Here is a 27,867-nt window from a genome sequence, read left to right as displayed (position 1 = left end):
GTCTGCTTTCCCTATTTAGTGCAATACGAACATTACAGATGTCCATCTTATAATTCTAGATCAATATTTGTAGCTGCCCTAGGCTAGTAATGTTGATTTTTAAAGTCTGTTTTTTTGGGGTTTTTTTAAAAAACTTTTGGTGATCCCACTTTTCCTAGTATTAAACTGCCAATTAATGGATATTAAACATGGTGCAAATTGGTTAAACCAAAGACCATTATTTGAGGCCAGTTAAAAACAGAGAGGCAATCGATGAAATGTAGTAGACACAGTGATGTTTGAAAGACAGAATAATTTGATTCTACAGATTCTACAAGTTAAAAAAAAAAAAAATAATAATTGTAGAAACACTTGAAAAAATAAGCATGTGGAGTGAAGGAAACCTTATCCTACTTATTGATACATGTATGTTTGATCTTGTCCGATGTCAACTTTCCATGCAATGATTTTTACCTAAAGAATAATACCTAAGATATGTTGGATTGTACTTGGCATCCACTCATAATGGATCTTATGTCTTGGTAATTTATTGCATAATTTGATTTTTAATGTATATCTAGATGGAATATTAGAACCTTGTATGATGTATTATTTTTTGGTTTCTTCAAATATATTGCCAGTTCCTCTAGTAAATATATTTTTATTTTGTGTGATTCACATGAACAGTTCACTTATTTACATTTGTGTCATCATTTGTATTTTAAGATGCAAAAGGAGCTGTTAGACACAGAGCTGGATTTGTACAAGAAACTTCAGGGGGGAGAAGATGTGGTGGAGTTGAGACGGAAATATACAGAACTACAACTTGAGGTAAGTGTTTGATAGGGATCTGTTAGTGTGTAGAATATGGAGCAGTATTTATGCCGTAATCCTTCTATATGGTGTAATTTAGTTTTCTTCCTTGTGCATATCCTATATTGCACCACAATTTACAACTGTATAATCAGTAACACACACCTGGATATGCCTATAACCAGTTACTGCTGTGCTTATTGAAGTTTAATATGATTGGAGAGAAAGTTGCAAGTTATAATTTATGATGTAGTTTTTGTATGTGAACATTTCATACTGACAGTTGATTTAATGAAACTTAGAATTTTAGGGGGGTTTTTTTGTTTTTGTTTTTTGAAAATTGGAACATTATGATAATTTCAGCTATTTATAGTGCCACGAATTCCCCAGCTCTGTACAGAGAACTCATTCACATTTGTCCCTGCCCCATTGGAGCTTAGTCTAAATTAAAATACACACACAGACCATTATTTAGGTGAAGGAAAGGTGACAATAGTAGATTGATGCTAGTAATCATGAGGTAACCATAACATTTAGCCAAATGTGGAATCTTGGAGAACACACACATCGCTACATTAATATATTGGTATAAAAAAATTGTTTCAGTTTATGCCATAAACAGCTATGGCAATTGCAGCCTGTATAGACAGGTTTGTTGCAGATGGAAAGAGCAGCTGTTCAGGATGGATAAGTTGATCAAATAAAGACCCAAAATATAGGATCTGGTTCCCTGCTGCCACCACACACTGTCCACAAACTAATCCTCAGCCTCTTCAACCACCTGGCTTTAATTCTCTCAGCCAAACTGCTTAAGTGATAAGGTAACCAAGCTTTGGTGTGTCCCAAAGCTTAATATAGCTCCAGGAAATTGGTGCGCAGACATCTGAGCTGCAGATTTTAACCTCAACTCTGGTCCTTTGCTCCCTGGCTATATAGTTGGCACACTGGCAGGATTCATTAGAATCTTTCCGTTACAACCAGAAGTGACTTTGGCTCTGCTGTTACCTGATCACGACATGGGAATATGGTTGCAGTAGTCCGAACACTGCTGATTCACATCTCTCCATTTTCTGCTGCAGTGTTCCGGCAAATCCAACACAGCTACTTTGTGAGCTCCCAGCTCTGCCTTTTATGTGCAGTATATTATCTCTCATAGTACCTGTATTTGAACCTAGGAGGTGGATCAGTTCATTACGAACAATGGCCATTATCTTAAATTACGTTAATATTTTTGAAAATTGAATCCCAGAACTATTTGCTTTAATGACAAGGGATGATCTGGATTTGTGGCTATTACGGAGTCGTGGTGCAATCATGACTGGAACATAGCTATGCCGGAATATACTTTATTTAGGAAGGACAGAGTGGGAAGAATTGGAGGCAAGATGGCAATGTATGTGGGGGAAAAAAAGCTTAAATACTACTTTAATACAAAGTATTGAAGAAAAAACTGATGCACTTTGGGTGACCATTGAAATGGGGGACAAGGCTATTCTTCATACTGGACTGATCTATAGACCACCAGGTCAGTAGGGGAAGCTGGACAGGAAATTATTGCAGGACATCAATAAAATGGCATTTAAAGGAGAAGTAATAATCATGGGAGACTTTAATCTACCTGATGTGAACTGGGAGGGATCTTTTGAAAGTTTCACTAGAAGTAGGGAGATTCTGAATTCCTTGCAGGGAGCATCCCTCAAGCAAATTGCGAGGGAGCCCACTCGCAAATGCGCAATATTAGACTTAATTGTTACAAATGGTGACAGAATATCTGATGTAAATGTGGGTGAGAACCTAGGATCCAATGATTATCAAGTAGTATGGTTTAGTATAAAGACAGACCGACTCATAGCACACAAAAACAAAGGTGTTAGATTTTAGGAAGTTGAATTTGTAGAGATGGGAAAATGTGTAAGTCACTCTTTGGCATAGTGGAAGAACTTGAATGGTGAGCAGGAGAGGTAGGAAAAAATAAAAAGTGCAATACTTAACGCAACAGACCCTTTTTGTATCAAAAGCTAAGAAAAGCACAAGGAAAAGGAAGTCAATGAGGTTTGCAAAAGAAGTAGCTAGTATAGTGAGAGCAAAAAATAGGAAATAGGAACTATAAACAGACTCGTAATAATGAAGACAAAGAGGTGTATCTTGTTAGAAGGAGGCTAAGAAGGTATTCAGATGTGCAAAGGCACAAGCTAAAGAGAAATTGTACCAGTCAGTAGGTAAAGGGGGCAAAACTTCTTTTAGGTATGGAAGTGGAAGAATAAAAACAAAAGGAGGAATAATAAGACTAAAGACAGTGAGTCTTGTTGATGGAGACAAGGAAATAGCAGATCATTTTAATTTATTTTTGCTCAGTGTACTACACTACATAAGAGCGAGGGAAGGGGCCACAGTTAAGTTGCAAGTATACTCATAAAAATAAGGTGTGTTTATACAACAACATTTACAGAGGAGAAGGTCCTAACAACTCTCAAAGATACTAAGAGCTGAAAGGGATGTTGGTAACTCCATTAACAGAATTATTCAATCAGTCAATAGCTACAGGAGTAATTAATTCCAGAGGACTGGAAAAGAGTGAATGTAATCGCACTGCACAAAACTGAAAGCAGGTAATTACAGACAATTGGTAAAAAAATCCAGTAACTTATAGGATTCCAAACAGCATGGGTTTACTGGGGGGAGATCATGTCAAACAAATCTTCTTGACTTTTTTGATTGGGTGACTAAAGTAAATACATCATAATGTAAATGTAGCTTATCTGGATTTCAGTAAGGTTTTTGACACTGTCCCACATCAGACTGTTATCCACTGTTATCCAATCCCAAGCTTTCAAGAGTATAAGACCTTGGTTACAGGATAGAAAACAGACGGTTTTAGTAAATAGGGTGCATTCACAGGAGGGAAAGTTTAACAGTGGAGTACCCCAAGGATCTGTACTTGGACCAATGCTTTTTAATATCTTTATTGGTGACATTGGTTGTATTAAAGGGGAACGTAAGCATTTTTGCAGACGCAAAGATCTGCAACAGGGTAGACGCACCAGGAGGGGTAAAACAAATGCTTGATGATCTAGGTAGACTAGAGGAATAGTCAAGAGTGTGGCAACTACAGTTTAATGCCAAAAAATGCAAAATCATGCACTTGGGTCTCAAAAATTCATGGGCTAAATATAGTATTAATGGCACTATAATGGAAACTGATGAGGAAAGGGATCTAGGAGTCACTATTTCAGTTGTTTTATCTAAGCCGCCACTGCTCCGCAGGGCCATACAGTAGGGAAAACAGTACATACATTAAACAGAGACTTATAAGGTAGACGAAATAAATGCAGATATGAAAACAAAGCATAGGAAGGACCCTACTCAATAGAAAGCTGACATTCTAAGTGGAAGAGGGCACAGCTGAAACAAGAGGACCAAATTTTGCTTTTTTTTTTTAAAGCGCGTCTAAAGATTTGAAGGATGTGGGAAAGTCTGATTTGAGCATAGTAGGAAATTCCATAAGTGGGGAGCACCACGGGAGAAGTCTTTTGTAGGTGTGAGTTATAGGTGGGTACCAGAGACAAGGCGCAGGTCAGAGGTAGATCTAAGAGGGCGGGAAGGGGGAGTATTTTGATATGATATTTGAGATGTAAGGGTGAGTAATTTGAATTTGATTTTAGTGGACACAATAAGCCAGTGTAGGTATTTGCAAAGTGGTGTAGCAGATGTGGAGTGGTGAGAGAGATCATCCTAAATGCTGCTGAAAGATTGGATTGAAGTGTGGAAATGTGTCTCAGGAATGCCAGATAGCAGGGGGTTGGAATAGTCAACATCAGGCACAGGGCCAAGCACCAGAAGAGCAGCTTTAGGTAAATGACTGTTTCTCTTTCATCCAGTCTGGGGGACACTGCTTACCATGGGTTGTGGAGGGAGCTTGGGGAGTTGGCACCTAACTAGTTAAGTTTTAGTACTGCCGACAGACCCCTCCCCTCTACAATCCCCGTGGACTCTTCAGTTTTTTTTCAGGTGCCCTGGAGTTGGGCAGTGTTTTTTATAGACTAGTGTAATTTTAAAAATTTTTATTTCTTTCTTTTATTATTCTAATCTTTACTGGTGACAGTGCTGGAGTGTGTTCTATGATAGAGAACACACTCACAGCCAGCAGCGCAGGCATTCCCCTGTCAGCTGGGAGCCAGAGGCTCTCACTGACAGAAAAACTTTCAGAAGGGTGCCTAAACTGAGGAGTGACAAGCGGTCTCATGGACCGCTGCACTCCTCCAGCCTCCCCGATAACCGGCGCTGCCATGACAGGCATAGAGTGCCGGTTATCGGATTTACAAGTAGCGGCGGCCATCTTGGATTTTCGGGCCAGCAGCGCTACGGAGAGAGGAGGAAGGGGGCTATACCACGGTTCCCACCTCATGCATAGGAGGAGGGCGCCGGGTATGTCGCTGCGGAGACCTCTGTAAAGAGGTCTCCACTACCTGTCACGCTCCATTTTTTTCTTTTTACAAACGTTTTGGAGCTATTGAAGGGGGGGGAGCTAATACATAGAGTTCCCCCCTCCTTCCACAGAGAGATGGTATATCCCTGTCTTCTGGCGCCAAAGGAAGCCCGGGAAGAGAGATCAGAGCTGAGGGAGCAGACACTGGACAAACTGCCGTGGACTTCTCTCCTTTATGGCCCTGGGCTAAGTATTGCCTTTAAACACACATATTGTTTATTTCTGTGGAAAAAAGTAGGCTTGTAAGGTTTACATTATAGTCTCCTACTTGCCTACAAAACATTTGGTGTTTAATTATTACAAGTACAACTTTTATTATATAGATCAGTTGTTTCTTGTTATATAATCTGTTTTTTTTTCTGCAAACATATCTCTCTCTATTCTCTGTTACACAGCTAGATTAACCCATTAATCTGTGTGTTTGGTGTGCCTTCCTTTATAAAAATGACAGATAAGGGAAAGGGCCCTAATATATATATATATATATATATATATATATATATATATATATATATATATATATATATATATATATTTCACTTGTTCAAAATGTCAAGTTAAATTACCGTGTGGGCAGGGGGACCCTAAATTGGCGCTCTGTTCTGCATGTGATGCAGGGGCTTCCACTGTGCAGACTCATGAGTCCACAGCCCCTCTGATGGAGGAGCCGGCCTGGGTGGCCTCCCTGACTCAGTCGGTTTCCTCCTTCGCTCAGATGGTATTACAATCTAACCAATTGCTATCTAATATGGCTACTTCGGTGGCTTCTAATAATAGCACTCAGCTGAGCCTCCCTGTTACCACAGGGTCTATTGGAGCGTCCTTACCAGGACCTTCCTCCTCCTTTTCTGACCAAACCCCTATCCCCACAGAAGGGGCATGGTCTACAGCTTTCCTTAAAGAAGGAGATATACCGACGCACCAGATAATCATATACCCAGTCTATTATTGTAATATTTATTATTATATGGCTGGGTTGGTGCACCCTACACACGTTAAGCTAATATTCACAAAGAAGAGGTAGAGAGTAGAAGACGTGTATATTAGGGGCACTCTATGATTGTTTATATAAAACATACATTTTAATGGTTCATTTAAAACGATAATGAAGTCCCAAATTAGTACCTTAGTACCACTAGTAGCGAAATAAAACCAAAATAATAATCAAAATAAATTTGTTAAAAAGGCAGAACCAACTGCCTAGCCTCGCTGTGTGATGTATTTTACAATTCCCTTAATTATATTATATCTGGGTAATATCGATCGTCATGCTGTCCAGGTGTCTGGCATAATAAGCAGTTTAACCAAATCAGTATAGGCACTATTCAAAGTGCAAGAGAGATAAGCTATATCATTACAAACAAATCCTATTTGCATATATAGTGTTATAAATCTAGTTCAAATGAATTATTTCCTTTCAATACTTTATTGATAGAGGGAGAGACAATTTGATAAAGTTGAATATATAACATTTAGGATCGAATCAAGACCATTATGTTTTCTTCTATAAAGTGAATAGGTCTAGATATCCCTGTATAGTGAGAGTTGGTAGCGCGATTATATTATATCCCGTTTTACACCACTGTGATCTTGTTTATCACAGAGAACACCAAATTAGCTACCTTCCAATATCACTCCCTAATAAGATTGATATGGTATCCCTCTTTGAACTGCAAACACTTCCTAACAGATTGGTTGTAATCACGTTCCCCTCTATACAGAGTTGTGGGGTAAGGTGAACATATACTGCAGACCACCTCTGTTATATTGTAGCCCCTTAGTATATTGTAGCGTATCTCCCTAGTTTATACACAAAACGGCAGCATAAGTCACACATGTAAGCCTTTGCCTTGTTAAAGCGAGTAAGCGAAACGCGCGTCGGCGTCCGCCTCGCTGTGCTGCTTACATGTGTGACTCATGCTGCCGTTTTGTGTATAAACTAGGGAGATACGCTACAATATACTAAGGGGCTACAATATAACAGAGGTGGTCTGCAGTATATGTTCACCTTACCCCACAACTCTGTATAGAGGGGAACGTGATTACAACCAATCTGTTAGGAAGTGTTTGCAGTTCAAAGAGGGATACCATATCAATCTTATTAGGGAGTGATATTGGAAGGTAGCTAATTTGGTGTTCTCTGTGATAAACAAGATCACAGTGGTGTAAAACGGGATATAATATAATCGCGCTACCAACTCTCACTATACAGGGATATCTAGACCTATTCACTTTATAGAAGAAAACATAATGGTCTTGATTCGATCCTAAATGTTATATATTCAACTTTATCAAATTGTCTCTCCCTCTATCAATAAAGTATTGAAAGGAAATAATTCATTTGAACTGGATTTATAACACTATATATGCAAATAGGATTTGTTTGTAATGATATAGCTTATCTCTCTTGCACTTTGAATAGTGCCTATACTGATTTGGTTAAACTGCTTATTATGCCAGACACCTGGACAGCTTGACGATCGATATTACCCAGATATAATATAATTAAGGGAATTGTAAAATACATCACACAGCGAGGCTAGGCAGTTGGTTCTGCCTTTTTAACAAATTTATTTTGATTATTATTTTGGTTTTATTTCGCTACTAGTGGTACTAAGGTACTAATTTGGGACTTCATTATCGTTTTAAATGAACCATTAAAATGTATGTTTTATATAAATAAACAATCATAGAGTGCCCCTAATATACACGTCTTCTACTCTCTACCTCTTCTTTGTGAATATTAGCTTTCCTTTAAAGGTTTAAATAAGCTTAACTTGTTGCTTGAGTCCCCAAACATCCTGTCCGCTAAAAGGAAGAGACCTAGATCGGATAACCCTATCACGGTCCTTTCAGATTCTGAGGAATCTTCTGAGGATGAGACAGTTTATTCCGATTCTGACCAAGTTCAGTCTTCGGAACAGGAGGATAGTTCTAGAAACCAATTTGTTAATGATTTGGTTTTTGCAGTTAGACAAGCGTTAGACCTCCCAGAACCGGAGGATCCTACGCCTAGAGACAGAATTCTGTTCAAGAAAGCCAAAAGAAAGGCTTGCCGTTTTCCCCCTTCTAGGGAACTCGTAGATATTGCTGAAGGAGCATGGAAACAACCTGAGAAGAGGTTCTCAGTTCCCAGAAGATTCTCCTCCTTGTACCCCTTACAGGAGGAGGAGGTAATTCGTTGGGAAAGTATCCCAAAAGTGGATGTTCCTATAGCACGTTTAGCCAAACACACCTTACTTCCAGCTCCTGGTTCAGCGTCCCTTCCGGATGCCAATGACCGGAAGGTTGAATCCCAACTGAAATCTATTTTTGCGGCTGCAGGTTCGTCCTTTAGACCCACATTAGTTTCAGCTTGGGTGGCTAGAGCCATGGAAGTATGGGCAGACCAGCTGGCAGAGACCTTACAGGGTTCTGAATTACTCCCCCTGGCCTTACATTTAAAAGAGGCATCGGGGTACATTTATGAGGCGGCTCAAAACTCAGCGGCTGTCTCCTCCTCTATACAGGCTGCATCCATTTCAGCTAGAAGAACTCTATGGCTGAAATCCTGGGAAGGAGATGCGGAATCAAAAAAGTCTGTTGAAATCATTCCTTTTTCAGCAGCAGGTTTGTTTGGTCCGGAATTAGATACCTTGATATCCCAGGCTACTGGGGGCAAGAGTACTTCCTTGCCGGTTTTCCCAGGTAGAAGCAGAAAACCCAGGTTCAGCTCCTTCCGTCAGCCCTTTCGAGGATCCTCCTTGTCCAGGGGACAGGTGTTTAGGGGTAAACAGCCAAATGCCCGAGGCTCCTCCTCTAGAGGAAGATCTTCTTTTTCGGCCAGGCCTCCAGGACTCAGGAGAAGCCTGCGTCCTGACGACCACTTGTTTCCCCGGGAGGAAACCCCAGTGGGAGGTCGTCTGTCTCTTTTTCTTCAACAGTGGACAGAGTTCTCCCAGGACTCCTGGATTCGGGGCATTATTTCAAGGGGATACAGGATAGACCTGCTGGGTCCCAGACCCCATCGGTTCTTCGTAACCCCCCTACCCCGAGATCCATCCAGAAAACAGGCAATACAGGATTGTGTCGCCTCTCTTCTCTCTCAGAAGGTTGTCTGCAGGGTTCCAGAATTCCAAAAGGGACAGGGTTTTTATTCAAACCTGTTCCTTGTGAAGAAGCCGGACGGCTCCTTCCGACCCATTTTTAACCTAAAGACCCTCAATGTGCACCTAAGAGTCGACAGATTTCGGATGGAATCTCTGAGGTCGGTCATAAACGGTTTGGAGATAGATCAATTTATGGCTTCCATAGACATAAAAGATGCATACCTCCACATTCCCATTTGGGAGGGCCATCAGTCCCTCCTCAGATTCACTGTAGGACCCTCCCATTATCAGTTTCGGGCCCTCCCTTTCGGCCTCTCCACGGCGCCGAGGGTTTTCACAAAAGTCGTGTCGGTTATGGCAGCTCGTCTTCACCTTCTGGGCATCCAAGTCGTGCCTTATCTGGACGACCTGCTCTTTAAATCCTCCTCAGAGAGTTGTTTGCGTTATCACTTGTCCCTTGCCTTGGCGGTTCTCAAGGGTCACGGATGGCTCATCAACCTAAAGAAGTCTCAGATGGTTCCGTGTCAACGCATGATTTTCCTGGGCCTCATCATGGACACCAGCCAGCAAAAGGTGTTCCTTCCTGTCGAAAAGGCTGCTTCAATTCAAAGCATAACATCTCAGGTCTTGTCCTCCCCCAGCCCATCAGTCCACTTGTGCATGCGGCTGCTGGGAAAGATGGTGGCCTCTTTCGAGACCATTCCCTTTGGTCGAGCCCACTCTCGCTGTTTTCAGTGGGACCTGTTGACGAAGTGGTCAGGATCCCATCTACGCCTGGACCTCCAGAAGATCTCTCTCTCCCCGAGGTCCAGAGAATCTCTCAAGTGGTGGCTGATTCAGGATCACTTGACAGTGGGAAGATCCTTCTCTCCGGAAGCGTGGATCATAGCCACGACAGACGCCAGCCTGAAAGGTTGGGGGGCGGTAATCCTACACCTCGCCTTCAGGGCCTTTGGTCGGTTCAGGAATCATCCCTATCCATAAATGTGTTAGAACTGAAGGCTATTCTCTTGGCCCTCAAAGGAGGACAATCCCTCCTCCAGGGCCACCCTGTCAGAATTCAGTCCGACAATGCCACGCCTGTGGCATATGTCAACAGACAGGGAGGAACCAAGAGTGCAGCGGCAATGAAAATTGCAGCCCAGATTTTGTCTTGGGCAGAACTTCATGTCCCGGCAATATCGGCTGTATTCATCCCAGGAATACACAATTGGGAAGCCGACTATCTCAGTCGCAACCAGATGATGCCGGGGGAGTGGTCTCTCCATCCGGAAGTCTTTCAGTCCCTAGTTCAGAGGTGGGGTCTTCCGGACATAGATCTCATGGCCTCCAGACACAACAGGAAGGTTTTCACGTTTTGCGCAAGGTCAAGAGACCCCTTAGCCGCGGCAGTGGACGTCATGACCATGCCATGGGAGTTCAGGATGGGATACCTATTTCCTCCCTGTCTCCATGCTTCCTCGCGTTCTCAGACAGGTCAGGCAGGGGGGTCTGCCAGTGATTCTGGTAGCCCCCTCATGGCCTCGCCGAGTCTGGTACGCGGACATAATCTCCATGGCAGAAGGACCCGGGGTTCGTCTACCATTTTGAGACGACCTTCTCCCTTAGGGTCCATTCCGACACCAGAATTTACCTCGGCTCAGTTTAACGGCATGGCTGTTGAAGCCAGCCTCTGGAGGGCTAGAGGTTTCTCCCCCAACGTAGTTAATACCCTGATGCGAGCTAGGAAGCCAGTTTCAGCTCGCATCTATCACAGGATTTGGAGAGCTTACATTAGATGGTGCGAAGGTAGGACTTGCCACTCATCCTCCTTTCGCCTCACTCGCTTGTTAGCTTTCCTTCAGGATGGCCTGGAGGCAGGTCTCAGGTTAGGTTCCCTAAAAGTCCAAGTATCGGCACTCTCTGTATTTTTCCATATGAAATTAGCCGATCTACCAGATATCGGGACTTTTCTCCAGGGAGTACTGCATATTCAGCCTCCCTATGTTCCGCCGACAGCACCATGGGATCTCAACCTGGTACTGGAAATGCTTAAAGGGCCTCCTTTTGAGCCTTTGCGTGTGTCAGAATTAAAGTGGTTGACCTGGAAGGTCCTCTTTCTTTTAGCTATCGCTTCTGCTCAGAGTTTCGGAATTAGGAGCCTTGTCCTGTCGGGAACCATATTTGGTTTTCCACGAGGACAGAGCGGTCTTAAGAACCCTTCCTTCCTTCGTTCCGAAGGTAGTTTCGGCTTTTCACCTTAACCAAGACATTGTAGTCCCGGCCTTTTCATCCTCTTCCCAATCTGATCTCCAGACTATGGAAAAGTTGGATGTGGTTAGGGCTCTGCGCATCTATGTAAAAAGAACTTCTCAAATTAGACGTACAGATTCTTTGTTTGTTCTCTATGATGCTAATAAGAGAGGCTGGCCAGCCTCAACAGTCCATCGCTAGATGGATTACGGCAACGATTAGACATGCTTACATAAAGGCTAACCGTCCTGTGCCAGAGAGACTTACGGCCCATTCCACCAGATCGGTAGGGGCGTCGTGGGCAGCGAGAAATGGGGCTTCTGCGGACCAGCTTTGCAGAGCAGCCACCTGGTCCTCTGTCCACACGTTTACAAAATTTTACCAATTTAATGTATTTGCATCTACGGATGCAGATTTCGCTCGTAATGCTTTGCGAGCGGGATTTTCAGAGTAGTCCCACCCTTAGGGGGCTGCTTTAGAACGTCCCCATGGTAAGCAGTGTCCCCCAGACTGGATGAAAGAGAAAAGAGGATTTATGTACTTACGTTAAATCCGTTTCTCTGATTCCGTCTGGGGGACACTGCGATCCCTCCCTTCTTCTGTTCTTCTGTGTGCTCTTGTTTGACTGGCCTTACTCCTAGGGCTTTTTAATAAACTGAAGAGTCCACGGGGATTGTAGAGGGGAGGGGTCTGTCGGCAGTACTAAAACTTAACTAGTTAGGTGCCAACTCCCCAAGCTCCCTCCACAACCCATGGTAAGCCGTGTCCCCCAGACGGAATCAGAGAAACGGATTTAACGTAAGTACATAAATCCTCTTTTTTCTCCTCACTGGGTGAGAGAGGAGTTGTAAGGTGTGGGCTGTATGACATACAGCCCCTCACTGTGCACTACTTGTCATGTAGGCAGCTGTCCTGGATGTTTGCCATGTTTGTACTGGGCCCAAGGGATAGGGTCTAATCCTTTGAGTTTGCACCTCTACCCTGGCTGGTTATTTTCTCACAGAGGATAGTCCACCTAAACTGTCAGACATTGAGACCCACATCTGCTGCTCTGCTTCTCAATCTCTCTCTCTCTCTTAAGGAACGTTATAGAATGGAGGCTTGTTCCAGTTTCTGCAAGGGTCTTGGTCTGTCTTTGTAATCTTTGTTTCATTCTTCTGATTGTGTACTATAGGTGTCCCCACTTTCTTATCTACTTATGTCATGTCAGATAAATGGAGTGGTTCAAGAACTAAAGCTGGTGGGGCAACTTCAGTTGTGTCTTTTACGTTTTCAAAGTGTCAAAATTGTGAAGTGGACAGCCGGGACCATTGCACTATGTGCAGCTTGTGTCGCACATCCAATCTGGCGAAACCAGTTTGGGATAAAACTTAAGCCCAGTCTATTGTGTAATTCACATTGTGACCCAAGGGGGTGAGTGAAGATCTTAATCCTTCCATCTTTTCCCTACCAAGTTCAAGTAAGGATCCTGTTCTGTTTGAGATGTTTTGGCAGAGGCTTTCGGCCCTCCTTTTTACATCCTTGAGTAGCTGGCTTGGGCTCAGTCTGGCACAAATAGTTCAGGGCTTAGCCAAAGGTCTGCTTGTCCTTTGGAGAGGTTTTTAGAGTGTACATCTACAGATCGTGCCTGCAGTGCTTCAGCCCTGGGAGAGATCAAACTGAGTGTTCATGTGAAGTTGGTGCTGATTCGGATCTTGAGGATTCCTCATATTTGAGCGAGGTCTCCTCTAAGAAGCAGGGTGTAGAAGACATGGTGTGGGAGCTACCAAAGGCCCTGAACATTCAGGATAGTCCGTAGCTTGTTACTCCAGACTTATCATTCTTCAAGAGGAAGAAGAAACTGTGTGTATATTTTTTTCTCTTCTCTTCAGTGCTATGAAATTTTACTTTTGTGAGGCATGGACTAAACCTGACAAGGGCTTCCAATTCTCAGACTATAGACCTTTTATACTCTTCCTAGTGAGAATACTGAAAAATTTGAGTCTTCTCCTAAGGTGGAATCTTCCATAGTATGCTCCTCAAACATTGCAACTATTCCCATTTCCAATGCAGTGTGTGTATAGCACAAATGGGAAATTCAAAGCCACTTTAAAGTCTATATAAGTTGTGACTGGGGCCTCTCTTAGACCCATATTAGCCACAGCTTTGGTTAAGAATGTGGTGGAAAGGGGGTCTGGACAGCTTTCAGAAGTCTGTAGTTGGACACGCCAAATTTTTAATTGACATTGCACATCAGAGTATCTGGTTGATGCAGCTATTGATACTAAACTCATTGGGGCTAGGATTTCAGCCTTTATGGTCGTGGCGCACTATTTACTCTGGACTGAGAAATGGATGTGTAGTTTTAAGAGGACTCTTAAGTCCCTAGCTTTTATGGGTCTTGTTCAGTCCTGAGCTGTATAGTATTTTAAGCCAGACAACTGGGGAATGTTCTTTCCTGCCTGATAATACTCCCGATTCTAGTGGTCTTATAGTTGGGACTTTTTGGTTTCTCCTGTAAAGCTTAGGGTACCTAATTCCAGTGAGTCCTCTTTTTTTGCTCTGCATTGAAGGCAACAAAGAGGGAAACTGGCTTGTTCAACTAAGCAAACCCTTAGAAAACACAGGCAATCTGCCCACCGAGGATCACCTGTGGTGGGAGCCTTTCTATTACTCTCCTAGGATCTGTGGTTCATTTCCACATCAGAGGCCTGGGTGAGAGGAATTGTAGTTCAGGGTTTCATCAAAGATCTCTCCCGAGTTCCCACTAAAAGTAACAATTAAGACTCCAATGGCGTACCTGAAAGCAAGTATTATTATTAAGTCACCTCAGGGGTGGTCATTCCAGTTCCAGATGAACAGTTTGGGAAACTTTGCAGATCTCTTCTTGGTCCAAAAAAACCAGATGGGTCTTTGCAGCTTATTTTTAACCTTCAACTTCAGATGGACAGGTTCAAGATGGGAGATTCTGATGTCATAAACTGCAAGGAGCGGAACGATTTCATGTCACTTGCGTGTCCTGATCTAGGAAAGTTTCAGGGCCTTCTCACATTTGTAGTCCGATCTCATTATCAATTTCAGGCTCTGCTTTTTGGCCTGACTATGGCATGGAGTGTGCTCACAAAGATCATGGTAGTTATGGCTTCTCTTCTAAAGTCATGGGGTGTGGACTATCGGTCCTTACTTCGATGACCTGTTAATTAAGGCAGTATCTTCAATTTTACTCCAGACCCATGGGTGAATGGCATACCAGACCTTGGGAGTCCAATGGGTCCATCAGTCCATCAGCTACCAAAAATCCAAGATAATGACCCAGTGAATGATTTTTGTAGGGCTGCTGTTTGACACCTGGTTACAGAAGATGTGTTTGCATGAATACAACATTCTCTCATTACAGAGACTTATAAAGTCCCAATTGGCTTTCATATGGACGTCTGCCGGTGCTATAAGCATGGTACCACTCCAGGGTGTTTCAGATTGTGACTTTTTTTTCGGAATCCGCTCAATCACCTGTCCAATCAACTCATCAGCCGGTCTCCTGAAGCAGTGTCTGTTACTCCTGGTAGCTCAGGTGAAACCATCTAAACAGAGGTCGTCCTGTTTAAACTTGTAATTCATAGGGTTTGGAAGATGTATATTTCCTGGTGCAAGAAGAGGTTTCCTACCTTTTTTTGTTGGCCCATTTACTTATGTTTTTGCTGGAGAGTTTGACACTTAGTTTTTTGACAGAGCCAAGATCTGAACTTTTAGTCTTCTTTCAGAAGAAGCTGGCACTTTTACCAGAAGTGCAGACCTTTTTATAGGAAGTGCTGCATGTGCAATCTCCATGTATCCCTCCTATAGCTCCTTGAGATCTAAACTTTGTTTTGACAGCGTTACAATTTCCTAATTTTGAACCTTTGGAGTCGAAGTGTATTCCATGGAAGACTTCCTTTTTTTTGGCTATCTACAGCCTCTATACCCCATGGTTCCAGTGTTCCCCAATGGATTCAAAGAAGAAGATTTAACTGACATGCAAAAACCCCAGTTATGTTTATACTTTTGTTGTCAAATAATTTATAATTTATACAATTATAAGGATTCTTGGATCTTTATACCATTTAAATTTCCTTAATAATAAAGAATATTAACCAGCTATTTTTTCTTGTAGTAATTTGTTGACTTTTTTTTTCTTCCAGTTTAGAATTTAGAAGCTAATGGAAGTAAAATGCAACCATCTACTTTTGCATCCTTATTTTTCTAAATTATAATATTTCAATATTTCTTCCTTGCAGGCTGCAAAGCGTGGTATTCTCTCTAATGGACGTGGAAGAGGTGCACGTATGAGAGCAAGAGGAATGTCACGTGGCAGAGGCAGGGGCCGAGGTGCCCCCATTCATGCTGTGGTAGACCATCGTCCCAGAGCTCTAGAGATCTTTGGGTTTATTGAAGGTGACAGGGAAGATCTTCTTCCGCACTTTGCGGTAGGTAATGTTAGTGCTGTTTTTGCAAAATGTCATATAGTAGTCAAGTATGTCACATGTGGATCATTTAGGCCCAGAAGCACCACTTTTAATTTTTAAATACTAATTTATTTTACCACTGGGCACTGGTAAAATAAATTAGTGCATTGTTAATGCAATAAGTAATCCTTGTACCAATTGTGTAATTTTGAGCTTATCTCTTTCAATCTTGAGATTGTGGTTTTGTTGGATTTGCAGGCGGCTGCTGATCTGGTGGTATTTGGAGTTATCCTAGCTTTGTCTTTGAATTGAAAGTGTGCAGCTCTTTGCATTTTATGATGGTGTTCATGAGTTGAGCTTGATTGACGGCCCCATTTATTGACTGGTTTACAGATTTCTGTCTATTTCTTTGGCCTGGAGTAATTGCTACTTTCTCGAAAAGCAGAAACAGATGTTCATTTGCCAATTGAATACAGCAAATAATAGTAGTTGGTCCACATTGCTGAATACTGTCTGTTGCTACTTAGGGCTTGGTCATGGATAGGCTACCCTCCACCCTCTGAAATGTTGATTCCTGTACTTTTTATACCCCATAATCTAATTAGTAACCCAGGTTTGCATGCATGGCACTGCAGGTGACAGATCTGCTGCAATCAGTGTGAACTAATGTTTGTTTTTTTTGTATCTCACGATCTATGGCATTGATTCAATTTGCTGTAAATATAGAGAAGTGGGAAAATGATTTTCTACTTCACTAAAATTTATCCATGGATTGGAGAGTGGCCATTCTGCCTGAAAATGGGGTTACTGTTTTGTTAATACTAGTCTGAGTGGTGGCAGTAGACTTGATAAATACAAAATATCTGTAACCACATCGGTTTGTAATTTGTGTGTTAATTTACTCAATCATCATATACCGGTTGTGTGACTCATTGTGTGTAATGCCCATAAATTGGAGATTTACCCTACTATAAACTTTGAAAGAAAGCCCTGTATATACTAGAAAAAAATATATTCATTTGCTTAAACTGTTAGTATGTCAGAAGTTTAGATAATTACTTGACTTTTGAATTGTTACGTAGCCTTGTTTGCTTGGAATGAAGATCTGCCCTCTGGATTTTTGCAGGGCATTTTCAGAGGTAATGTGGATAGTGTTAAAGTAACTTTATCCATATTTGAGGCTTATCTATATTGAAGTATCGTAGCATTTTTTAACACAGGTTCAAGCTAAGCTACAACCATAGCTGTCAGGTAACCCTATGAAATAAGACCTATATTTCCAGGATTATGACTATACTTTTGCTTGTTTGGTTGGACAAAAAATATGGCAACCCCGATGTATGCCCAGTAACCTCTGCACATAACAAGTAGACATTATTTTCTTTCTTCTTTGCTAAAATGTGAACATAAAATCAACCGATGTACAGAAACTTATCCTTTTCATTTTAATCTTTAGGATAGTCTCATTGGAGTCAATACTGTTTATATGCATGTTTGTCACTGTCAAATCCTATTTATAATGTGTTATATTTGTATAATGTATGTATATTTCACAATATGTCTCTTTATAATAAAGCAATTTGGTGAAATTGAAGACTGCCAAATAGATGACACTTCTCTCCATGCAATTATTACGTTCAGGACAAGAGGACAAGCTGAGGCTGTAAGTTTACATGTTGCAGTTGTTTGAGACTGACCCTCCCCTACATGTTTCCAACATGGACCCACTCTTCATATAACGTCCTCTATACTCTCTTATAAATGTGCATACACATACTGCATACTCATTATATCATTATACTTATTTTTATATACTAATAGATGGATTGTTTTGGTAACAGTAAATAAATGGAACAAAGACATCAATAAAGACTTGAGGTTTTTTTTATTTTGCTTTTTTTTAAGCCTGGTTTTTGTGACCTTTTACATTAGTTCTGCACAATTTGTGCTTGTTGGCTGAGAGGTCAAGACAGAATATCCTGAACGGATTCATTGTTTGAAGCCTTTTCCCCTAAAGATAAAAAATTGTTTCTGATCTGAAATGTCACCATATAAATACTTTTTAAAAATTTGACTTGTGTGACATTATTATTAGACCATGAACAGAAGGCTCACCAGCTGCATGGTAATGAGTTTAGAATCCTTTAAATATATCATAAATTTATATGTACAGATTTAAAATTTATACCTGAGGACTTCAATATCACACAATTCATGTTCAGATGTCATTGAACATGTAATTGTTTCTACATTTCACATTATTCTGTACTTTGGGATTGTACTATAAATCTTGTGTGACTGTCCCAGTTATTTGGGTATGTTGCTAACACTGATTTATGCTGCTTCATGTTACTTTAATTTGAGCATACAATTTCCAAAGCAGCCACTTTGTGCAGCTGGCACCAAGCAAGACTTGACTATTTTAGTACTAGATCTTTTCCATTTTCAATTACTGAATCTGTTCTTCAAAGGTTATTTGTCTTTCCAACTGCTATAGGTCACAATGATGGCTCCTTTCCTGATTCTCCTTTCATAAAAAGGACTACAGATACTTTTTTTTCTCAAAATTAGGATTTTATATGTTGATGAAATCTGTTTTGATTAAAGAGGTAATTCTGCCTGAGTAACATACACACATTCAGTGTGTTCACACCTGGAAATGTTAAAATAACAGGGTAAATTATAAACTGCCTTCCTTCATAATGAAGGTAGAATCAATAATTTAGAGGCAAACCTATATTCATACAATAATGAATCTGTCCACATACATTCCAACTCCTCTTTAATTGGGTGTTTGTAGTTCATAATGTTTCCCTTATTTGTTTGCCAATTTTAGGCTGCAATCCATGGAGCCCACTTCAAAGGACAGGACTTAAAATTAGCTTGGAATAAACCAACACCAAATACAAGTAGCATAGAGGTGGAAGATGCTGAACAAGAGGAGGAAGAAGTGAGTGTTTCAATAGAGTAAATGTTTACCTGTATGTGTCTTCGTTTACAGCTTGCATCAATGACAGTTGCGGGTAATCACTACACCCAGTTACAGGCAGCACCTGTAAATGTATTCACCAACTATACTGTTTTGTTTCCTTTTTTTCATCTATGTAGCACAGTACAATATCTAAAATATGTAAAATATCTTGATACTAGTTTATTAAAGATTATGCTTAATTACAAGCACAATAATTGTTTTAGAATGATCATAGATTAGGTTTTTTTTCCAAGTCAGTTGCTGCTGTGTTTCTTGTGTTTAGCTGTCCATCTACTAATGAGTGTTTCCCCAGTATTGGAAAACAGGAGTTCCTATATTGTTTGATTTGCTCATGTTGGTAAGAAAGCCTTTTACACATATTATATAGTAGCTTTATATGAAATTGATCTATGTCTGCATGCACAGGAAGAGCTTTGATAGTGAAACACTAACTTTCTTTACTGTATGTATACTGTGGATGAATGTTAACTTGGCTGTTCAATTAGAGGTTCCTTTATGATAACCTATATGTTCTTTTAATCAGTGTCAATATCGCTTTAAATTTTTTTTTTTATTTTTTTTTTCCCCTAATCAAATGTATTTATTTTCCAGTTGCAGGAAGACTCTGTTGTGGATGACTCTTTGCTGCAGGACGACGATGAAGAGGAGGAGGATAATGAGTCGCGGTCTTGGAGAAGATGATTCTTTTTGCTTGATGATTCAGCTGTAAATGCCTGGACTGTTGCGATCACCTAAAGCACTTTTCCATAGGATGTTTTCCTGCGTTTCTGTGTGAAAAGATGTAGTGCACACTTGGTTTGGATAGCTTACTTAAGACATGAAAGCCTTCTGTTGTCACATTTCAGTAAATGATTGCGCAATGCATCATTCTTGACACATATGCAATGGTTTTATTACACACATTTTTGCTGGGTGTACAATTTCTGATTTCATTTCTAATTTAAAGAACTTGTCAAGTGCAAGTTATTTGTTTTCCTGATAACAGAATTTGCTTTAAAATCTATGAATGTTTTCAGACATATGTAGATGAATACTAAACAGGAAACTCAATTGTTATATATAAATAATACATAGTGCTATGCGTAGGCTTTACTATGTAGTAGCCTTTTTGTTCGGTTTATTTTGTGTACGTATTTTACGTATGGGTTTTAATAACATTGTACAACTGCTTTGCATATAAGTCCTTGTGACTAGTATGTTAAAAAGAAAAATAAAGAAAATGGAATGGTCCAAGAAAGACGACAAAAACAATAATGAAAGCTGGGTTTAAAAAAAAAAAAAAAAGAAGAAAAAAATTAAACCATTCCAATGGCTACAACTTCATCACAAGTTAACGATTTCATGCTGTCTTGTCCAATTAAACATCTAACGTAACATGCAAAAATCCTTTTATATGGAAAGTGCATTGTCTTTATATGGTTACTTACTAACTAACTGTTCTGAGAGGCATACGTGTTTACATGGCTGTTGAAAGAACTTCGTCCATCCGAATGGTCTTGAAACAAGAAAAAAAATGCAGGTATTGGTGAGTAGCATGTTTATTTTCTTTATCTGTTACTGATAAATATGTGAAGAGCAAACATTGTTAAAGTGGAAACCAATTTGACAACTCGCATAAAATCTAATTTAAAAAAAACCCAAAACACATATATAGTCGTTGATTGTGTACCTAAACTTGGCAAAAGTAGAGGGCGTTTAAGAAATGTTCTACACTCTTAATTTTCCCCTTCACTTAAAATTAGTTTTTTTTATTCAGGAGCTAATATGTACACAAAACTTACAACTGCGTTTTTTTTTTTCTCTTTTACGATTCTGAATGGAAAAGTCTACTTGAGAATACTGTGCACTAGTCATTAGTTCACGATCTTAAACGTCACAAAAATGGTGTAGTTCTCAGAATTGATTCCTGAAATGTAATGGGAATTTCACCCACATAGCAGTGTTAAGATGTCTCTTGACACCGTCAAATTGGCCTCAAGGAGCAATGAGAATTATTTGAATGGACTCTTAAGTGATGGAAATATGAGCAGTCTGTTAGCCTTCTATTTTCTTTTCTAGAATCCACTATTCATATATACATTTTAAAACTGTTTGTTGATATCTTCAATATAGATATCCAAATTGTAAAGCCATATGAGAATTTAATGAGTAATGTAAATGTGTTTATTTACTTTTTTTATAGATTTTGCGCCTTAAGAATTTTAGAACATGTGACATGCTTCAAGAACTTAATCAGAAAAAGGTAGATTATAATTCATTGATGGTTTATATTTCTGTAGCACCTTATATATTTATATAGTTCTTATCCCGGATTATTATAATATTTGATGTTTGTTCTGTTGATCTTGCATTTGAATGTTGGCCACTTATTGTTTTCTTCAAATCTTACAACCCACCCCAACTAGTGGGGCTATAAAGGTATGTTCCCTTGAAATTTGATTTGTCCAGGCATTGCTTCCTGGCTAAGGCTGGATACACACTACAGAATTTTCCGACCAATGTGTTGTCTACAATGATTATACCAATGACTTGGGGAAAAAAATGTCCTGATTTTAGCATGCTGATTCATGTGTACACACTATACAAGTTTTAAAAGATTTACTCTCCGATCTGTGCTCTTCAACTGTCAATCGTCGGCTGAAAAGATCATGACTCTGTAAACTCTATATAGAGATTCTTATCGTGAGTGTATACACACTGCAGGAGTGGAAGGATATTGTTCCATAGCTGAACGAGATTTATTGTTCTGCTGAACAAACAAGCGTACACAAACAAAGAAGCAAACACGCTAATGCAATATTGGGTCGAACGGTCGTTTATCGTTTGGCCAAATATCGTTGGCTGAAAACACGGTAGTGTATATGCAGCCTAACTTCTGCACTACCTATTCAGATGGGGGTGTGTCACACTGTTTACAGTTGGCTGGGCTATGTCACCTGTCTAGTATATTCTTTGATTTCACCAACAGGAATTCAATATCTCATGGAACAGGTCTTCAAGTAAATCTTGTAATGAAAAATCATAATTTTTTTTCCAAGTGATTTGCTGGAAAGTTCAGTTTTTAGAATGATACGATTGATATATAAGGTTACCATTTTAACATTTTAAATCTTAATTAGTGTTTTGTCAATCAGGGCTGCAGTTTGCTGGGCTTGAACCTTGCTCTTAAATTGTGTTAGTATATCAGTTATTACGTGCATAGGCTGTCTGGATATTGTCCACATTATTTGCTATAATACCTATTTTATAAAAGAAGCAATAAAATATGGACTTTTCTTTAATGCATCACTATTTTGTTTCTTTTGCAGGTATATTCTAACGTTTTGGGTGGATTCCAAAGAGAAATGGCAATATATATGCTTGTTTTTTTTGTTTTTTTTAAGAATAGTTTCCGCTATAGTCTGTCAAGTGGGAATCTCTTGTTTTGAGTCTGTACACTGGGAAAATAGTCCCCCCCTAATATCTTAACTGCACATCTTTTAATGTAGTAGGTACCCCCTGACTAATATTCATGATGTACTGGTTCCTAGTAAATTGATTCACTAATCACAATATTAGTTTAGCCTGCAAAAGGAAGGCCACACATGTTTGTAGGTGAAATATATACATCATAGACCCTGACTACTGAGCATGGTCATTTTTGTTTCATAAACAGTTGTGCCCACAGAAGGTAAATCATTGTTAACTGTTAATATAATTTGCTTCTTCAGCAGTAGTGTAACACATACAATGGGTTATGTTTCACCCTTAGGAGACTGAAGTCAGGAGGGTGCGGGGATTAAGAATGGACTCTTCCCTGTTCTGCTGCTTATCTCCCAGTTTGGATTTTTTTTTTACGCTAATTTGAAGGACAGTCACAGTTGGAAGTGGCAGGGGCTGTGGTGTTTGTTTGTTTTTTTTCCTTTAGTCCGTTTCCATCATAAAGGGCCAGCACCCCACTTATGTTCGAAGAAGATAGTCTTTACTATGAACCCTTGCAGTATTGCCATAATAGTTGCTGTGCTATCAGTCTTCCTAAATGCCCAGACTTACCCCAGTGGGTTTAATTTGACACTGTAATACACCAGTGAAATGGGGTCTGTGGAAGCATGAGTTTTCAGGGAGCTTCCCCCTGGAGACTTGGAGGGTGCAGGACATGGACAGTGAACCAGAGCATTGTATAAACAGCAGCTCCTGACAGGCCTGCAGGTGCTTCTTTTTCTAAAGCTGAAGCTGTTTAGGCTCCCAGGTTGATTTGGAATACTTTAGTGCACTCCCTACCTTGAGTGAAGAGGAAGGTGAAATGGGAATATAATAAGGTTGGAGTCCTAGACAAGGAGGCAGTGCCTCCGGAGTCTGATAAGTCCCTATCTGTGACTAATTCTGTCAAGTCTTAGGGTGATTTTTTTCGGTTGTATTTATTTTCAGGACTCTCAAAACCAAGGATCCCATCACCCAGTTAACTTTTATCACAAGAGCTTGTTTTGCTCTTCACATGTAAAGTGGTCTAAAGACCTATGCCTCCTTGGGACAGAGTATCTCAAAAAGATGCCTTTCTAAATTGAACAGTAAAACATTTAAAGTTCTGCTCTGAGGCATTGAAGTGGACAGGGCCAATCTACTATTGGTTCTGCTCCATGTCCAACCTCTGGCCGCCACCAATGGAAGTTATCTGATATAGTTTGTAGATCTTTCTCCAGACAGTTTCTCCCTAATTTAGGTTGCTAGAGTTCAGAAATGCTAATACACTTAATCAGGGTTTCCCAAACCCAGTCCTCAGGGCTCCCCAACAGTGCATGTTTTCCGGATCACATGTGACATAATTAGGACCACCTGTGGATCTGTTACAATGTGTCAGTCAGTAATGAATACACCTATGCTCCAGCAAGGAGATATGGAAAACCTGCACTGTTGGGGAGGACTGGGTTTGGGAAACCCTGCACTTAATCATTCAAGGGATGCTAGATACTGCATCAGCCATAACATGGATTAGTACAGGGGTTGGATTTTAACCCCAATGTTTATCTAGAGTGTGATTGTTCCTTCTAACCTATGTTTGAACTGAAGTTATTCAGACTGGGGAACAGATCATTTTTGGCATCCTTGAATATTCAGGATTCCGTCATATTACTCGTATGGGGAAATCACTAGTGGTTCCTCTACTTTTCTTACATTTTCAATTCCTTCCTTTTGGGCTGTAATGCGCTTCATTGACCTTCACAAAGGTCATGATCTAAGGCAGTGCTTATCTGTTGTCAGAGGGCCATAATGGTTCCATATGTTGAAAATACCCTCAATCTTACTATTCTGGAGTTTCGGGTGCGCATTACTAAATGAGTATAAGGAGTTTAATATTCACTATGGAAGAACTACTGCTTAAAAATGAAACAACTTGAAGTATTGTATGAGTATCAAGTTGTAAAACCTCACTCCGTGGGGCAGTCCTATATTTACACTGTAAAAGAAGCCGTTATCAAATGATGGATAATGCCTAGTAACAAAAAAATCAACATCAAAAAGCACAAAAAACATGCACATGGTGGGGTTGAAATGATCATAGCTTGAGTAAATATATCAAACACACAAAATAAGTAACGCCATTAAAAATAGCATTCTACTACAAATTATCAACGGGATAATGAACGTGGTACCCTATTTATAGAATGGAGTGCATAAATTAATAACAAATCATGTGAAAATAAACCAAACCTAATTCTGCCATAGTTGGGGACTAAAAGTTTCACAGTTCATCTGGCTGTAAAAATGTTATATTTACACTTAATCCAAATGTCAGGGGGTTAATCCACTTAAAAATGATAATGCACAGTCATGTGTTAAGTCTTCCAGATCACATGTTACGTGTTGGTTAGATCACACCTGTATTAAAAAGATATAAACGAACACTTATTTTGCTGTAAGTAGACAATTTTTTTTGTTTAGAATTTTGTTAGAAAGCTGTTAGTCCTCTTGTATGGTGTTATGTCAGCACTTTTCATCAAATCACTAGTGTTTTAAGCAGACCTATAACTCGAATCCACATGCTCCCTATACAAAATGGACTTCTGCATTCATTGGCCAGATTTCACGGTCACCTCTAGTGTCGTGTTAGATTTTCTATCTCACAGGATGGTTTCCACTCGGAGGTGGTGTATAGAGCTCCTCCGTCTGATGACAGAGAGACGCTTCTCATGTTCAGAGTGACAGTCTGTGCAATAAGGATTAGGGGAGGTGGTGGTTTTACCATCTATAGCACCAGGAATGCTTCTGGTCTACTCTGCAGTAATTTAGTTGCCTAGTTGGCAGAGTTACCAGATATGACACAATAGGCACAACTGTATTAATTGCGATGTGTATAGTATTCTGCCTTTTAATAGCTACTAATGCATAGTGTCTTGCATCTCTAATGGTAGAACACCTAAATTCCATGCAGATTTTCTCAGTAAAAATCAAGCTATGCTTCTAAAAGTTTGAAAGGTATTTGAGTATCTCTTTAATTGTTAGATTAAAACATTTAAGCAGACTGAATAAAACTGGTCACTTTCTGAAAGTAGAAGCACTGATGTTATATGGCAGTTCCACTAGAATGTTTGCTCCCAGTTTTTTGGTTTTTTTTATTAGTCTGTCCTTTTGTACAAGTAAATAACGGTCCTGTAGGACGATCTATGCATAAGGAGAGCGAAACCTAAAAACCATTGAATTGTCTTTTCAAGACTAACAGATAATGTGTTCAAATTGTAGACCAGACCACACAGCACACAAAACAAAACCATGCTGACATAGGATTTGCATTAAAGCATTCAAAATAATGTGTGTTGTTTTTTTTCATCCGTGCCAACTACAGCTTAAAACGGTTACCATTTGTGATTTCATAGTGGCTATGGTTTAAATATGTGTGCAGGTAGATTTGTCCTGTGGACCTATTAACAAGGGATCTTTTTAGGAATTGTTGGCATTAGATTGTAAACATTCATCTTCTAAATATTCTTTAACATTTTTGGCATAGAAACAGGGGTAGCAAATGTACCATAACATGGGGGCTTTGTAATCCCAGTATGCTCATGATACTCTGCAATATAACAAGTTTGTCCAGCTCAATACTTAGAGAAGGTTTCTAGATTTTGAGAACTACAATAAAATCACTGCACAATACCCCTGTAAGAATTCAGAACTAGAATGTCCCCAATATCTACTCTGCACACTATGCTGGTGCCTCTGTCACAAGACTACACTGTGTTTTTTATTTATTTGTGAAACTGCATACCAATATATAGGTGTAACCTCAAAAATATCACTTCTGGTTGTCTGTAATTACTTTGAAACTCAAATTGGAAAATGTCTGTCAGCATAGACCAATGTCAATATTTACCATATCCCTGACATTCTACAACACTTACAAAATTATTTAAAATCCTTTTTTTTTATTCTAGAGAGCTGTGTTAGAAGCACCAGTATGTCCATGTAATTTAATGTTCAGAAATATGTATATTTTTATCTTTTAAATTATGATATTCATTTCCAAAAAATATTTATACTGCTTTTTCTAAAAGATAAAACACATAATCCAATGGAAATTGTTATTCACATAAAAGTAAATTGCACATTTTAAGGGTACGTTTTGGTACCCAACAAAGGGTGTCAATGAAACTGAATGTCTTGTGATGTCTAAGATTTTTTGTTTTGTTTCTGGGGGGTTGGGTTTTTTTTCTAACCAAAATAATAAAGTTTTTTTTTTTTTCTTTCCCCAAATGATGTGTCCTTTTTTTCATTGGTTGTAAATTAGTCATGCTTAGCATATATTATCATTTGCATGTAAGGCACCACAAAACTGCAGCGATGGACATACAGAATGACATATATACATTCTGTATATGTCATTCTGGACATACAGAATGACATATACAGAAGTGAAATCTTATATAAACACAGGACAAGTACAAACCAGTTTGACAAAGTGCAGACGGAAACATTCAATTTGCAGTTAATAAAACACCCATATTATGCTTAAGCAATTTGGTGAGGTCACTAAAGATGCTGCAAAAATAGTAGCCATTTTTTTTCTCCCAGAGCTATTTAAATTAGAATAATTAAGAGAAATAGTTTGATATGGATGTTTGCTGAGCTTTTATTTGAAATAGCTCCCAAAATAGATGTTAAATAAAAAACAGTGCCTATATTTCACATCCGCCTATTTTTAAACCGTTCTATAAAAAGCATGCTAGGTACATCAATAAAATTGTTCTAAAATATTCAACACCAAAGTACATTGTTTACAAATATATAGTTAAGTTTAAACAGGAGAAAAGACAATGGTCCTCCTTCAAATGTTTTAGCAGAACACCTATTGCATGGTTTCAATGTTTAATATACATATTCAGTACAAGTTAACCCGTGCATGATACTCATGCATTCTAGTCAAATCAAGCTACTTAAGGTCTTAAAAAGGTTATTGTCATGCATTTGGGCCTAGCCCAGGCCTCCTCAGGGGAAGAGCGTTACTTCCCGACGCAAGCGCCCTTTTTAATGTGTGTTCATGAGGTAAAATTACCTCACGAAAATTAGTTTGACCCCTCAACTCGTAAATTTAGCCTTTACTACCCCTCCCGCGGGGGGATGATGGAAGTTAACTGACTTGACTATTCTAATTTTTTTGTCAAATAATGTCAGTATACCAAATTTCAGGTCAATTGGATGAGCCCTTTCTGAGAAAATAGTTTTTTCCCACACACACCGCTAGGCTTTTACTTTTATATATTAGATAATGCTAAGAATTTAGTAGGTCAGTGTATAACTCCGCCCAGCAGGTGGCGCTACAGCTTGTTGTCTTTTTTTCCCACACACAGACTAACACACGCCACTAGGCTTATATGTATTAGATAA

General features: G+C 39.6%; 1 protein-coding gene across 6 annotated transcripts in view; it reads left to right on the top strand.

The window, feature by feature from the left end:
* RBM26 (RNA binding motif protein 26) overlaps positions 1–20,398 on the top strand; it is a 114,709-nt gene extending 94,311 nt beyond the window's left edge. For 3 of the 6 annotated variants that reach the window (XM_075199877.1, XM_075199879.1, XM_075199875.1), the window contains exon 22: positions 706–785. Coding sequence is in view for 2 of the 6 variants with exons in the window: in XM_075199880.1 (XP_075055981.1) it covers positions 706–810; positions 15,852–16,040; positions 17,596–17,682; positions 18,856–18,969; positions 19,603–19,692 (585 nt within the window). In the remaining 4 variants the exon portion in view is untranslated. Of the gene's footprint in view, positions 1–705; positions 811–15,851; positions 16,041–17,595; positions 17,683–18,855; positions 18,970–19,602 lie in introns of those variants that run through there. The other 3 variants (XM_075199880.1, XM_075199881.1, XM_075199878.1) reach the window with 2 other exon arrangements.
* The last annotated feature ends 7,469 nt before the right edge of the window (positions 20,399–27,867 follow it).

The sequence above is a fragment of the Mixophyes fleayi genome, chromosome 2 (assembly GCF_038048845.1).
Source record: "Mixophyes fleayi isolate aMixFle1 chromosome 2, aMixFle1.hap1, whole genome shotgun sequence".
Classification (NCBI taxonomy): Eukaryota; Metazoa; Chordata; class Amphibia; order Anura; family Limnodynastidae; genus Mixophyes; species Mixophyes fleayi.
The sequence above is the reverse complement of the archived record's forward strand: the minus strand, read 5'-3'. Positions and strand labels throughout refer to the sequence as shown.